General features: G+C 38.1%; 1 protein-coding gene across 2 annotated transcripts in view; it reads left to right on the top strand.

The window, feature by feature from the left end:
- CPED1 (cadherin like and PC-esterase domain containing 1) overlaps positions 1-16450 on the top strand; it is a gene marked incomplete at its 5' end in the record, with an annotated part of 146404 nt that overhangs the window by 55886 nt on the left and 74068 nt on the right. For both annotated transcript variants that reach the window (XM_084291203.1, XM_084291204.1), the window contains 6 exons: positions 7195-7337; positions 8516-8588; positions 10958-11125; positions 12150-12254; positions 13570-13739; positions 15721-15780. In XM_084291203.1, the coding sequence (XP_084147329.1) occupies positions 7195-7337; positions 8516-8588; positions 10958-11125; positions 12150-12254; positions 13570-13739; positions 15721-15780 (719 nt within the window). The remainder of the gene's footprint in view (positions 1-7194; positions 7338-8515; positions 8589-10957; positions 11126-12149; positions 12255-13569; positions 13740-15720; positions 15781-16450) is intronic.

Below are 16450 nucleotides of genomic sequence, written 5' to 3' on the forward strand. Positions count from 1 at the left end.
ATGATAAGATACGTAAGAATAAACCACAGGTGGACTAAACAGACCTACCTAAAGCTAACACTATCAGCTTATGATAAATTACTGCACTGTTGAGATGTATTCTAGACCCACTGTTTTTGATTAGGAGAAGTTTTTCTCCTATTATATATATATATTTTTTTTTTCTATATACTGTGATCTGTGAAGAGGTTTGTCTGTGCTAGCAGACAATACAGGAAATAGTTTCATTTCAAAATCTATTTTTTTTCAGGCCTTGTATGTGGAATCAGTCTACATTTTTGTAGACACTTTAGATATCTAGATACATCCATTGATATAGTCAAAGAGATTCTTGTTTGTGTGTAAGAGTATTACTGTATCTATGAATGACTATTTACATGCAAAAGTATTTGGACTTGGTGAAGAAATATCACCAAATATAGATTCAGTAAGAAGAATGAATGTACAAAAGTGTACTGAAAGTACATAGCTTACACTGAAAAAGTTAGAAGAGTGATTGAGTTTATTCAAGTGAATACATTCTTGGCTATTTTCAAAGAGAGGTGATTACATTCTTTTGAGACCCTGCAGATCCAATTGATCAGAAAGACTGCAAAAGCTCTGATGCATAGCAAAACAGTCTGGAGAGGATAAGCTTCGTTATTTTAAAAAGTGCCTTTTATTTGTTTTTAGTTTATTTTATTTTGTTTTGTTTTTAAACCAAAGGTCACATTTTATATCAGCAGCAGTAAATATTGCTCTCGAATATTATACTGACAGCTTTATCTGTGCTCTAGTTTTTAAGGCTACAACTAGGGGCCAATATGATTGTTTCAAAATGTATTCATACAAATTCTGTAGAGGATGATACATCAAATCCCAAAGTATAAACCTCAAAATTGCACTGATTTACTCAGTAGCTTCAATGGCCTCTTCTAGCTCCTCACCTCTTGTGTAGGTTCAAAGATAAGCTACAGCTCCCCGAATGTAATGCTGTTGCGGGAAAAAGCTGACTAGTTCACATTGTTTTAACAAGATCAGGATAGAAGTGGTTAACTGGTGATATGTAGTTAAATTGCAGCCACTATTAGTAACACGCAAAATCATTATCAATACCAGAACAGAGAAACCATGACACCAGATACTTCAATAATGTTAATAAATACTGCATATCTCTAAACATCCTCCTACCCACCCCCTACCCCAAAGTTCTAATCACACCCACTCATTCACCCTCTCTTATGCTCTCCCCGTCTCGCAAGCAGCATGGATTACAAAGACGGCCCCATTCTCCTGGGATGTGGGTTCTCTACTTTTATGCACCTTTGATTGGACAAGTGGGAGCTCCAGCTCTGCATGTACCCCCTTCCTGTGTGCCCTTGCAGGAGCCATGCCAATGCTGACAACCCAGTAAATTCCTACAGCCCAGGCAGAAGCTGTGGTGCTGGTGGGCTGACCTCTGGTAGTGCCTGACCAGGTTTTGCCTGCTGCCGTCTTTGCTCTAAAGCTTCTTCCAGCCCCCGCTGCAAATTTTCATGCTTCTTTAATATTATTTTTCAAGCTGACTCCTTCCTTCTATCAAAAGTCACTTTGTAATTTCCTGGTTGCTGTTTAATCTTGCTGATGGTTGCCTTTAACATCATCAATTTAGGGCAAACACCCTCCCAGACAGCTTTGTATATTCAAGTCACACAGATATTTTTATCCAGAAGATTTTGTCAAGGGTGGGCTGTGTGAGCTCTCCCGGGTTATATCTCCTACCCATCTTCAGTGTCTCATTTAGATTCCCTGTACACTCACTAGAGGAACAGAGCAGTTTCAGATTGTAATTAATGTCACCATTTCGAGATGTCTACCTTAGGATGGCATAAATCACACTTTTGAAGTGTCTGTCTTGTGCAATGAAGTGTGAAAGGAACCGAGACATTTACCTTGTACGTAGACACAAGCCACATAATTTTGTAGGGTGGCATTCCTCAATAGATTTTGATACCTAAGTGAATTGTCTGCATGTGAGTTGTGCCTCTGAATTCCTATTGCAATTAACAGAAAGCTAATCAATGCAGTCAGCGAAGGTAGGTGTTTTAAGTTAGGTAAGGAAAATCTTTCTTGTTTATCTTGTCATGTGGCAAGACTGCGTTAGGACTGAGCTGGAAGGCAATCCCAGAAGGATCACCACAGTTTGTTTTCACTACAGTAAAATTCATTTATGGCTTCTGTGGAGTGTTGGAGTCTGACACCCAGTGCACGCAGTGAGTGTGCTGTGTCTGCTCCTCAGCATACTTTGAACAGGCCTTCTAAAAACAAGGGATGGAGGTAGAAGACACGGCTGTCTGAATCAATTTCTACCCTTTCTCAAGCAAATCCTCAGCTAACCATCCAGCTAGCTGCCCCAGGCTGCCCCAGAACCTCTCCTAAGAAATTAATTTGTGGAAAAGATGCCAGATGAAAATCCTCTCAAAGGAATTACTACAGTCACCATACCATGCAGGCCCACGAATGGCACGTTCTTCCACTCTCCTTTAGTGTCCATGAAGCTTGTTAATTAAATTGTATTTTTTTTCAGTTTGTCAGGCCTTTTACTGACGGTACAGCGTATTTCTGAGGATTCAAAAGAGCCCATGTCACTAAGATCATAAGGCTTATTTTAATGACTGCAGATTTAGGAGAAAAAAAAAAAAAAAAAAAAGGAATTCAAAGTGGGTAGAGAAAAAGTATTTTAAAATCAATATTCTAGGTATTTTTTTTATTTATTTATTTTTCCCCCAGTGGCTTATCCTAAAGGAAGAGTGGTTATCACTGAGCTAAAGGTCCATGAGTTAAAGTCAATCTTAAGAATATTTATGTTTCTAGATCATTCTACCTTTAAAGAAAATGTGCAGTTGATTTATGTAATCTGACTGCATTTACACATTTTCTGAAAGGCATTACATAAATGTGTGGAACACATCCCTGACTGTGTGCATCCAGCGTGTGGATGAACATTTTCAAGCTCCTGGGAAGTCTTGCAATTCTGTATACAATGGTGTCATTGTACAATATATATGTCCATGTATGCATTAAGTTTTACAGCCTACTAAAATTTAATCCCTATACCTCTGCTCAGAAATTTGCCAGCCAGAGGTCGGTTTTCTCCCAGACTAAATTCCTGTGATTGCCACCAGATTTTTCCATTCTGTCCTCTTTTTGCTATTCATTGCTGCTTTTAATCAGCCTCAGTTAATAACGAGATTGAACCTTGCTGGGCAGGAAGTGTTTGCTCTGAAGGTGGGAGAACATGTATCATCTGTAGTGATCTTCTGAAGTAACCTTCATCTCAGTGGCTTTAACACGTTGCAGCTGAACATGGATATTTATAGATTTTGTTTGGCACACTTAGAAGAACGTGAGGTTGCTGCAGGTATTCCTACTTTATCATCCCTATCATCCCCAGTCCACATACTCTGCATTTTCCCTGTTGGGTGCTGAGAATCCTGTGGAATCTGACAGAGTCAAACCTAACCTGAACTGGTTTGAATAGGATTTTTTAATGAATTGGAATAGAATCAGGAGTATTTTTCTGTTGTCCTTGTTGGTCCTGAACCAAGCTGACTAAACATTTATTTTTAGTCATTGCTTTAGAATAAACATTGTCCTAAAACCTAATATCCCCCATCAAGGACCTGTAGAGCACTCTTATTTTTTTTCTAATCTGCCTAAGGAGGGCTGTAACTAAAATGCAGTTCCTTGGAGAAGTCAGTTTTATTTCAATGCCTGTTGTGTTGGAATTGGTTTGCTATTTTAGCCAACAGCATGCTGTGAGTGCAAACAGGGCAAATCAGTCTGTCTTTCAGCAATTCTGACTAGAAATACATGCATTGTGTATCCCTGGTGTTGAGGTACTTAGGAACTGATTTATGGAGAGGAGGAAATGAGCTAATGGGGCTTCTTCTGTCCCTTTTGCCCTTCCTTCCAATAAACTCCATCTCTCCCTGTAAAGTTCTTCAACTCCTTATGTGCAGCAAAGCAACACAGCTTCTCACTTAGCTCCTCAACACCCACTGCAGATATAGGAAGTTAGAGAAAAGGTGAAAACTGTTGTAGCAGGAATGTGAATTATGTACAGGATCTGTCAGAGATGATGGAGGTAGTTGTCTAAGTCAGCTGAAGAACCACCTTGTAGTCTCATTCTGGGCAGATTAGCCTTCTTTTTTATTTTTATTTTTTATTTCACATGAACTGATTAATAAACTGCTGTTGGCTTGAACTAGAGCTGAGACAAAACAATTTATTTCAGAGATGATTCTAAATCTGAACTGATATGAAAAATGTGCAGTTTTGTATTCTTAATCTTTGTACCATTCTGTGGAAGAAACAAAGCTTGGGTGATCTTAGACTTTGGGAAGCTAGCAATGAAGTGTAGTGTGGTCTGAAGATTTTTTTCCATAATCTCTTTCTACATTGCAGTTCCAGGCTCTTTTGCCCTAAGGGTTTATTGAATTGCAATACACATGGATAACTTTCTACAGTATAAAAATACAGTGTGATGTTATTCAAGATTGCAGCATGATGCAAATATCCAAATGGCAGAGCTGATGTTATATGTGCAACCTTTACTTTGTAATTTCCTGGCAGTCAGGAGTTTAATTTTGTAATATAAGTCATTCTGTTTATTTATTTATTTATTTATTTATTTCCTACTGGCATTTCACTCAACTTTATCAGAAACAGAATAGAGTCCCAGGCATTGCAGACCTTCCACCCAGATTTGTGCATAGGACAAATTTGTTTTAGTCAGTAAAGGCACTAGGAAGGGCACTACTTGTTAGGATCAAGTTAATGGCACTGAAGACAGCAAAGCAAAGGAGGATCAGAGTAAGCTGCCTACTTATTTGCCATGGCTGGCTGTAGGCAATGATACAGTGTTTTTTTTTTTTTTTTTGTATTTGTTTTTGAAAAGGAAAGTGGGAAGCACTTTTTACATTTAACTGTGCTATGCTGCCTGAAAAAAAATGAAAAGGCAATCATTCATGCCAACACAGACCAATGTGTTTGACAGTATTCATGCTCACAAGGCAGACTACAATGCTGTCTAGAAAATTCCATTGACTAAAGTGCATAGAAGTCTGTTGAAAGGAGATGTGGTGTCGGCACAGTGAATTACAGAATTTTCACAGAATTTTCTAGGTTGGAAGAGACCTCAAGGTCATCGAGTCCAACCTCCAACCTAACGCTAACAGCCCTCCACTAAACCATATCCCTAAGCTCTACATCTAAACGTCTTTTGAAGACTTCCAGGGATGGTGACTCCACCACTTCCCTGGGCAGCCTGTTCCAGTGCCTCACAACCCTTTCAGTGAAGAAGTTCTTCCTAACATCTAACCTAAAACTCCCCTGGCTCAACTTAAGCCCATTCCCCCTCGTCCTGTCACCAGGCACGTGGGAGAACAGGCCAACCCCCACCTCGCTACAGCCTCCCTTGAGGTACTTAAAAAGAGCGATAAGGTCACCCCTGAGCCTCCTCTTCTCCAGGCTGAACAAGCCCAGCTCCCTCAGCCGCTCCTCATAGGACTTGTCCTCCAGGCCCCTCACCAGCTTCGTCGCCCTTCTCTGCACCCGCTCAAGCACCTCGATTCATCATAATTCATCATAATGCATCACCAATAACTAGTGGTGTACAACAGGGGACCTTGCTAGGTCCAGTCTGTTCAACATCTTTGTTAATGGGGCAGAGTGCATCCTCAACGTGTTTGCAGGTGACAGAAAAGTGAGAAGAGTGGCTGATCCACCAGGGGGTCAAGCTGCCTTCCAGAGGGTTCTCCACTTGCTGGGGAAATGGGCTAGCAGTAATCTCATGCAGTTCAACAAGGAGAAGTGCAAAGTCCTGCACCTGGGGACAAACAACCCCCAGCACCAGTACATGCTGGGGACCACCCAGCTGGAAATTAGGTTGGTAGAAAAGGACCTGGCGGTACTGGTGCACACCAAGGTGATCATGAACCAGCATGTACACTTGCCATAAAAAGGTTGGTGCTATCCTGGGCTATATTAGTAGGAATGTTGCCAGCAAGTTGAGGGAGGTGATCCTTCCCCTCTACCCAGCACTTGTGAGGCCACATCTGAAGCACTGTGTCCAGTTCAGGGCTCCCCAGTACAAGAGAGACACGAACTTACTGGGAAGAGTGGGATCAGGGCCACGAATGAAGGGCCACAAATTTAATGAAGGGGCTGGAGCATCTCTCATATGAGGATAGGCTGAGAGAGCTGGGGCTGTTCAGCCTGAAGAACAGGAGGCTTGGGGGGATGTCATCAATGTGTGAAGGGATACCTTCACACATCAATACCTGAAGGGAAGGTACAAAGAAGACAGAGCCAGGCTCTTCTCAGTGGTGCCCAGTGCCAGGACAAGAGGCTATGGGCACAAACAAACACTAGAGGTTCTGTCTTCTGAACATCAGGAAGCACTGCAGGTGACTGAGCACTGGCACAGTTTGATGCAACAAAACCTGCCTGGTGCTCTATGTTGCTCCAGTTCTCTTTCCCTAAATCTCTGCTTGCAATATTGAGGAGGGTGAATTTGCTTGAGTGATGAAAGAAGCTGAGAGCACATTGTTGTGCAGGCTCACATTGTTGTGTTGTGTATGTCTCTAGGAGGATTCATGGCAAAAACCATCTGCGTATCTGCATATGTAAAAGTTCAGTCAAAACATAGGCTGTGGTGACTGATTTGTTTGTTTGTTTGTTTGTTTCCCAATATCTTTATTCTTTATTGTGTTTAGAACTTGTTAACCTGGGGTAAGGGTTCAAAGTGAAAGTCAGGTGGGGTAGCCCTTGGTACAGTACATTAACAAGATAAAAGGTTTTTACTATGACCTACTGCTGAAGCAGTGTTATGATTTCTGTTGCCCCAAACCAGTTGATAGTAAAAGGTTTTATCAAAGAAAGCTTAGACTGTGAGCAATATTTTTTTAAACCATAGCTACAGAGTCTGTTTCTGATATACTTACTTGTAAACAAAAACACATTCTCTGCCAGTGTGCTTTCTGGTGCTTCTCATGTCCCCCCCCTCCACCCCCCTTATTTTTTTTTTTTTACTGTGCTAATTAATAACAACTGAAATTGACATTCTATAGCAATTTTGATTTCTACCAGCCTTTTAATTTATGATCTTAAGCTCTGGTTTAGTTAATGTTCATTAGGTAAATGTTCACAAAATATATGTAATCTTTTTCACAGCTGCAAAAGTTTTTTGAGATGTTCTTCAAAAGCAGTTCTCCCCAGCAAGCCTTTAACAACATGAAGGAAGCTATAAGCAAACTTCTACTTGTAACTGAGGTCTTCAGTGAATTATCTGCCTCAGGACCAAGTTCTTTCAATCAGTAAGTAACTTGCAGAATTCATTGCTATTCTATTATTAAGATAACTCCTTAGATAGTAAAAACTGTAGAAGATGCATGACTCCTAAATTAACAAAATCCCCTCTATTTCATTAATCCTAATAGAATGAAGTATGGACATACTGTATCTAGGGAGTAAAACTCTTCAATATCTATAGGGTTTCTAGTTTGTGAAGAGGTTGTGATAAATACCGAGGACCTGATACTGTGTCCTCATGAAGTGTTTCAGGCAGCACAAATGAACAGAAATCACTCAAAATTGGGCCAGTTATCATAAAGCTGTATTTCCCATTAGTGAGCACTCTGTCTTGTGTCAAATATTTAAAGTTAGAGTAACCCAGACGGTTCTGAACTGGCTGGGGCAGGGAACACAAACAACACTGCAAATACTTTATGAAATGTGCATTATGAAGTGTACTCAGGCAGCAACATTCATTTTTATGTGAATATTGCATCACTGTAATCACTTCTATTAGAGTCTTACAGTTCTTACACATAAATCAACATTATTTAATGATAAATACTAAGTAAGTTACTATTTATAATGCTTGTATGTTTTATAAATATATTTGAGAACATGGGTGTTTTAGTAGTAAAAATATAAATCTCATTATTTGTCAGGAATAAAGTTTACATTCTGAGTGAAGACAGTTGAAAGGAGGTGAGGAATATAACAGGGATAGGACTATTTGTGAAGTGGTCCAAACTCTTAACATTTGTTTACCAACAGAATAGGTATACCTTATGTATGTAGCACAAGATTTGCTTAGAGTTCCTCGTCCATCTCTTCAAACATCCCCCCAGGTGCATCTGGGTTTAGTAAGCCCAGTAAGTCTCACCTAATGGACATCTATTGCCCTCAGAATGTCTCCAAAGCTTTTGTGGGACTTCATTCTCATCAAAAAGCATTTCCTCCTCTGGTCCAGTTCACTTGCCTTTCTGGTTTAAAAGTGAGCTGTACAGGTACTCTTGAATATATCACTGCTTTCATCAGCTCAAAATGTGACTCATCAATGGCTAAGGCTGCTGACTCTTAGAAATGTTTAGTCTATATTGTGTGCTTTCTCTGGACAAAGGTGTGTGCATTCTGTCATTGTAGCATATATTTCACAACAGTATCTAACTTTGTTGAATCTGATCCCTGTTATATTGTATTTCAGATGCAGCCAGTGTTTTCAAATGCTAACCTTTGACATTGGGTTCAGCACCTCCTTACACCCAGTAGTTCTTGAGGTGAGTAAATGACACTGAAATGTTTCTTTTTGAGTGTTTTTGTCTCCAAGAATGCCCAGAAGGTTGCAAGCTTACTGAACACAAGAAGAAGGGTATTGCTTCACCCCCCCAAAATTACACCAAACAGAACAAAACAAGGAAATCTCTATGATAGTTGCCCTCAAACCTCTGAGAAATGGACAAATACATTAATATTGATTTTGCCTAGAAGTGGCAAGTAGCTGTGGGAGAAACCAGTTGGGAAGGGACAGAGTTCCTGTGCTGAAGTTCACCACATCATATAAGCACGCAAACCTTTCAGTTTTAACTTTACTCCACTATTACCCAAGTGAATATCAGCTAAATAGAATATATAGGAAGCGTTGCATGCAATTAGAGTTAGGTATTAACTGTGCTAGAAAAAAGCATGAAGAGAGGAAGTTAAAATACCACAAATGGCTTTTAATACAAATTAAAATTCTGTGGGGAGCTGGGAGTCAGACTCAGTGACCCTCGTGGGTCCCTTTCAACCTGGAATATTCAATGATTCTATAAACTGCAGTGTATTTCTTCAGTTCATGTCCTGCCTTGACTTGCACTATGCTGCCTTCTCCTCCTGTGTTGACTTCTTCCGAGACAGTCCTCAAAGCCCTCAAAACCTGAGAAAGGTGACCATTAGCATAAACTCACCATGCCAGTTTTGTACCGTTCCTGTCTCAGAACAGCCCAGACAGAAACGAAAACTATATTTATTTCCAGCAGCTTTTCATTACTCTTGTACATACATGCATATATCTGGGCATGTAAAATCTGTCTCTACACACAATGTACAAAAGGGAAAAAAGATAGTAGTAAATATATCCTGGGAAATTACAGGAGACATTTTTTTCATCCTCAGTTAAGATGTGTTCAAGTTTCTAGTAACAGCAATGCAGTTAATGTCTCCATCCTTCACAAAGCCAAGACCTTTTAAACACAAAGGAAAAATGGACATATGAAACAAAGCATCCTGGCTTGTATCAGAAATAGCATGGCCAGCAGGACTAGGACAGTGGTCACCCCCTGTACTCAGATCTGGTGATGCTTCACCTCGAGTACTGTGTTAAGTGTTGGGCCCCTCACTACAATAAAGACATCAAGGTGCTGGAGCATGTCCAAAAAGAAGTGCAACGAAGCTGGTGTAGGGTCTAGAGAACAAGTCTTACAAGGAACAGCTGAGGAAGCTGGGGTTGTTTAGCCAGGAGAAAAAGAAGCTCAGGGAAAACCTTATCATGCTCTACATTTACCTTAAAGGAGGCTACAGCAAGGTGGGCTTTTGTTTTCCTTCCCAAGCACCACATGATAAGGCAAGAGGAAATAAATGGCCCCAAGTTGCACCAGGAGAGGTTTAGGTTGGATATTAGGAAAAATTTCTCCACTGAAAGGGTTATGAAGTATTGGAACAGGCTGCCCAGGGAAGTAGCTGAGTCCCTGTCCATGGAGGTATTTGAAAAACATGTAGATATAGAGCTTAATGACATGGTTTAATGGTGGACTTGTCAGTGTTTGGTTGGACCAGATGATCTGATGATCTTGGAGGTCTTTTCCAACCTAAATGATTATGTGATTCTATGACAGTTGGCACAATTAAAAACAACAAAAACTTGAAGACAAAATCTTTAATTAGTCTAACAAGACATCTTTAACTAGTAGAGGAAATGTGACATGTCATAACAATTTTAAGACTGGACAACAGGCTGCATATAAATTCTACCAAGAGTTGCTAAAAATTATAAACATAAAATATAATGATTTCCTGCTTGTATAGCAGTCTCAACCATCAGTCATAATCTATGCGTGTACAGTAAGCCTGTACTGTTTACTAGTTTCCTATGAAAAAATTACTTTTAAAAAATGATAATTTTTTAGTATCAATTAAGATTTTATTTTAGATTATATCTGCTAGAAATGAAGGTATGAAGTATGCATAAGACTCATGCAATTAGGTTATATTTGTGTTTAGAATAAAATAATAATTTATTTGTATATTTTCTGAGCTTATTGCGTTTATATAGAGTAAAAATATATCTTTATCAGTAGCATCTCTTAAGTACCAGAGTTTTGCAAGAATCGTGCTAATTTATAAACTGACATTTTAAAAAATCAAATTTCAAAATGGAAAAAAGGCTCACATGAGGATGCAATGTTGTACTCTATCCGCTAGAGGTCAGCAAATATCGTGGCGTTTAGTTCTCACAGAAAATGTGGTACTGCATTTTCTATATTAAAATCCTGTTTTACTAGAGTTATCACGACTTTATTGTATAAACAGTTCCAGTTTGACAGTATATGGTTTTGAGAAGACAGGACTTGATTTACGAAATGTAAATTCTTACATTGTTCTCTAACAGGTGCATGAGAACTTTGACTTTCAAGATGACGAGGAATCAAATATTCAGGACCAAACCTTCAAAGAAGTTATTTTTGAAGATACTTTTAAATTTCTCTTATCTAATAAATCGCCAACTTCCAGTTTCAAAGAAACTTTAGAAAATGTGTATGGATTAACTGTGAGCAAGGTAGTTCATTTCACCTTTTTCTTAATAATAGTTATTTGAAAATAATTCATTCTAAATTGTATGCCTTTATGAAATTGTTGGTGCCAACATTTTGCAAGAAGGATTTATTCAATCAAAACTGTCTGTCTGTTGCTGAATTTCAGGAGAGTCATGAGAAAAACTGCATTTATATTGAAAAGGGAATGTAGTACAAATTTCCACTCTCAAATTATTTAATTTCCAAAAGTACAGGTCTTTAAAATATATTTAAAACTTTAACAAAATAATTCCCCCTATTAAAATTTTTAAAATGGTCTTTTAATATACAGTTTTGTGAGTTTACATAAACCTACAGTTGATTAATTCAGACAAGTAGATTAATGAGCATTGGAATTAAATTTGGTTTCCTACTACCTTGTGCCTCATTTTGAATGCAAGATCCAACTGTAATTTTTTGCATTTTTAGGGTCTGTGTAAAGTCTGCATCACTTCTGAAAGCTGTTTATGACAAGCTGGGAACATCTTTAGCAGTATTTCTCTCGATTTTTGCACTTGTAAGGGGGCATTCTGAAGAGCCTCTTGCTTTCAAAATTTACAGAGATTAAGTCATCCATGAGACTTCTACCTCTCAGTCAGATATGATTAAAACAGGGTCATCTGTTCTAAATTTATGTTAGGATAAATTAGGTAGTCACAAACATAAGTGATGACATATGATATGATCAGCTAACTCTGTTTTCTATAGGAGACCAAACCACATTTCAGTCTACTTTGTTGTCTGTAGTTCACTGTCTACACATTTTTTTCCCATGGCAATTTATATGAGTTCTTTTCTATAAAATAAATGATGCACAGTTGACTTTATCATAGACTGATAAATGGGAAGAGTTATAAAGGAGCTGTTTTTAAGTGACTTCAGATGAGGTTTGGGTAAATTGAGAGCTGTCGTAACTTGTCCTTTTGATCACCAAAGGGACTGGGGTCTGATGAAAATGTATTGCTTTCCATATGATTTCAACAGTGTATGCTGTCCTTTCCTCTGCAGGATGGAATCTACCACAAAGAAGATGAGCGATGTTTGTCTTTAGAAGAGATAAATTCCATAATTACTTTCATAAAAGAGCTGAAGAATATTGGACAATTTGAGCTGGTAAAATCAGTTTTGTTATACTGGATTCATATTTTATGTAAATCTGCTAACATTTCTCCGTGATTACCATTCTCTGTTGTCTCAGGCGCATGCATCAGACTGTATGGAAAGGGAAGCTGGGGGATGGAGGTATACTTATTTTATTTGGGATTTTTGGATTTTAAAATAAAAGAGATAAAGAAATAAATCAGAATTTGAGTTAAAGATTAATTGAAAAGGACAGCTAAATCAGAAAAATAAAACTGAAAATAGAAGAAAGGAAAAGGAGAAAAAATATGTAAATTGCTTATGAGCTGTTAAAAAAACAGAATGACAGTAAAGCAAAGCACTTGCCAATGGAAGAACTGGAGACTGCTCAACATTAAGATCATGACCAAAGAAAAGATAGAGATGAAAAAGTGTTAAAAAAGCAGACAGAATATGTTATATGCCTTCTTCATATGTCGTCGAGTCAATCATGGAATCATAGAATCATAGAACAGTTAGGGTTGGGAGAGAACTTAAAGATCATCTAGTTCCAACCCCTCTGCCATGGGCATGGACACTTCCCACTAGATCAGGTTGCTCAAAGCCCTATCTAACCTGGTCTTGAACACTTCCAGAGAAGGGACATCCACAACTTCTCTGGGCAACTTCTGCCAGTGCTTCAGAGAAAAGAATTTATTCCTGAAGTCTTTTTTTTCCTAAATTTTTAATTTATTCCTAAATGTTTTTAAGTTTAAAACCATTTCCTCTTGTCCTACCACTACACTCGCTGACAGAGTCCCTCCCCAGCTTTCCTGTAGGTCCCCTCTTGGGGAGTACTTGAAGTAGTGAATTCATTTTTTGGAGAAGAATAGAGATGGAGGAACAACAGTGTCCATGAATAGGCATGACAATTAAGGAGTCTTGAATTGAGGAGGAAGACTGGGGAAGTGGAAGATCAGCAACTAGATCCATTGTTCAGAAAGTCTTCTGAAAGACTTCAGATTTTTTTTTTCCAGACCTCTGAATGGGTTTCAAGGCTAAAAATTGATGGGGCTTTTTGAAAAGGGAATTAGTTGTATAGATCTGGAAGTCAGATCTGTTGACTTCCAGATTAAATCTGTAAGTCAAACCAGAGACCTTGAGAGGCTAGGGAGGTAGACTTCCATGTCAGTACTAGCAAGCCTGATTTGCAGGGATGGGCAAGACTGTAATTTTTTACATTTGCGTGAAAGAGCATTTATATTAATATATCTGTATGCTATAATATACACTGTCTTCTAATCTTTTCTCACTTCTATGCAATTTAAAAATGTAACATGTAGTCCCTAATCAGTATCTCTCTTCTCAGCTTTTCCCTTCTGCTGCACCCAAGATTCAAACTTTACTGCGTGACCTGTATCACATGGTAGACCCAATGAGACGGCTTGGTTCAGTCCTGACTGTACATTGGTTGCTTTCCAGTTTACTTGAAAAATTCAAGTTCATGACTAAAGAGGCACATACAAATCTTTCAGAATGGTAAGATAGCTATTATACAATACGTTGAAGGTAGTTTCTCAACTGATATAAACTGGAGTAGCTCCAGTGAGTACCATGAAACATAATCCTTCAGCAGCTGTAGGTGGATTTACAGCATTAGAGAGGAAGATCTATCATTCCACCATAGAGCACTGTCAGCCATTCTGCCATTAGTGTTGCAGCTAGGTGTCGACATAGCACATATTTTTTTTCCCTTTTGCTTCTCTTTCTAATACAGAGGTCCCTGTGTTAAAAAAGTAATTGGAGCTAGAGTAATTTTTATTTTATTTTATTTTATTTTATTTTATTTTATTTTAGAAATGTGAGGTGAATTAGGTAGGCTGTTCCTGAAAATAATCAGAGTCAAAATTAATAGAGTTTACTACTCTCATTTAATTTATTCACCAATTAGAAACAAAACTGTAAAGAAAAGACAGAACTTCAGGTGGATTTTCCAGAAGGGTTCAATGATTTTCAGTGGCTCTAAATTTTCCATGTCCAACAAGATGACAGGTCAAGAGTTGTATACTCTGAGAACCTCATTTTAACTCTATTTGAAAAGCTTGAAAAATACTGTATTGACAAGACCAGATCTATTGAGCTTCTGGCAAGAGATTGTAACTTTAAGAAGGATGAAAGGAAGGAAAAGTAAAAAGTTGTGGTATACAATGTATTTAATATAAAATATGGGGGGAAAAAAGTGTTCTCTGTGCTTATTATTTCCTGACTAATGACATTTCACATTTCATAGATGAGTATGCCATAGTTCTTTACTGAATAGAGGCATATATTATATTGTTTATGCAAACAGATATATTAAAAAATGTCTGTGTTCCATTCCACTGCTTTCCAAGTTAAATGGGCAACTGACATTACTGTGTGCATTTTGCTTGGAGAATGCTGTGGTCGCTATATAAGGCATCTGTAAGACTTTTTAAATTTTAATTTTGTTTCTCAATGAAATGAGTATGGCTTTCAGCATGCCAATAGTCATCTGTATCCTTGCTTAGATGTAAAGTGAAGATTACACTTTACCACTGTGCTAGTTAACTGTTTATTAGTGTTTTGAAAATACACAGTTCCATGAATGTACTAAACATTATTATTGTTACTGCTGGCCACTCCATGAAAAGTAACTCAAAGATGCAGCTGCTTGCATTCATGTATAAGCCTTTGCCCTTTTGCCAAAATATTTAGGTTTGCATATCAAAGCATACCAACCTTTAGCAGCTTTCTGTTCTAATCTAAGCTGTGCCACTCATTCACTTTGAGCAAGCCCTTTGGCCTCTTTTTCCTTGAAGCTAAACCTTACTGTATGTATATAAATATATAGAAGTAGCATGACCTTTCTCCAGGGCATAGGCCAATCTGCTTCTTTGCACTGTTCTGCAATGGCTAAGCTAATAATACTGTTCTGCTAATTCACTGTATAAAAAATACGTGAATGCTAATCATAATCTCCCACTCCTATAGCTACACACATGTGATGGTGATGCATGTGTCAGATATGCATGTAATTATACATAATTGCAAGGAAGAAAGATGTGAGTAAAGCTTACTCCCCAAATTACTCAGGTATGCATTCTTTTTGAGTTTTGATTAATCCTTGAGATTCCCATCTTCGATGAGTTTGTATATCAGAACAATTTTTTTGATTTTCTTCACTTAAAGGCAGTTTGTTTGATTGGTGTATTTAACTGTTCTTGTTTCTCTGACTATGCAAAATTAGTACTTCCATTTACAAAAGCCAATGATTAGCATAGCTGACTGTCCAAACAGACAGCATGGACAATTATGGCTTTTGACTTAAATCTTGTACAGTTAAGCAATTCACTGATCATGAATCTGTAGAATAGAGACAGGATTTAAACAGATTTCTTTCTTCCTTTCTTTCTTTCTGCCTTTCTTAATCCATTTCATCTATGCTGATAGTATTGAAACCTTCAGTGACATTAGTGAACTCTCTGAATTCCTCCCACAGGAGAAGCAAGAAGAGTTCTAGAAACTCATCTATAACTATTATGAACTGGTTACAGCTTAGGTGAGAATTACAGTCACATATGTATTGTTATAATATATGACAAAGTTTCTTGAAAGTGATGAAGGGGTACCACCTAATATGTTATGTACATTGAAACCAATTTCCTACTATGTTCAGAATACTGATTTTGTGATCCATTAAAAATTGTACCACCCACAATTAATGCATCTATCAGAGGCCCCCAAAGTGTCCAGTTCTATGTTTGTTTGTTTGTTTCACCTTTTCAGTTTTAATCATATGGAAGATATTATCTCTACACATCCTTTATGGCTTATGTCTGATTGATCAGACCATCCTAGCTCCATTACTGTTATTGCTGTCTGTCCTTTAGCTATCTCATTTGTTGAACCAGAGAGTCCTAAAGGACTCTCAGATTTACTGTTAGTAGTTTGTGAGGTACACAAGCATATTTCTCCCCCCCGCCCTGGTTACCTAATATACAGTCATTAGTTTCATTAGATCTAATTGCAAAGTGCAGAGACAATGCACTCATCTGTGCTTGATACAAGATAATAGGTCACACAAGAGAGTGAGAAAAAAATAAAAAGGGGCAGTTTATGCAGATGAAGGTCCTTTCTTGGGTAACAGCTTGTGGAGGAAAGGATTCTGCAGAGTGCAGGACTTTCTGTCTGAGGAAGATCTTCATAACTGCACTGTTCCTCAGTCCTGC

This window comes from Netta rufina, assembly GCF_964035555.1.
Source record: "Netta rufina genome assembly, chromosome: 1".
NCBI classification, from domain to species: Eukaryota; Metazoa; Chordata; class Aves; order Anseriformes; family Anatidae; genus Netta; species Netta rufina.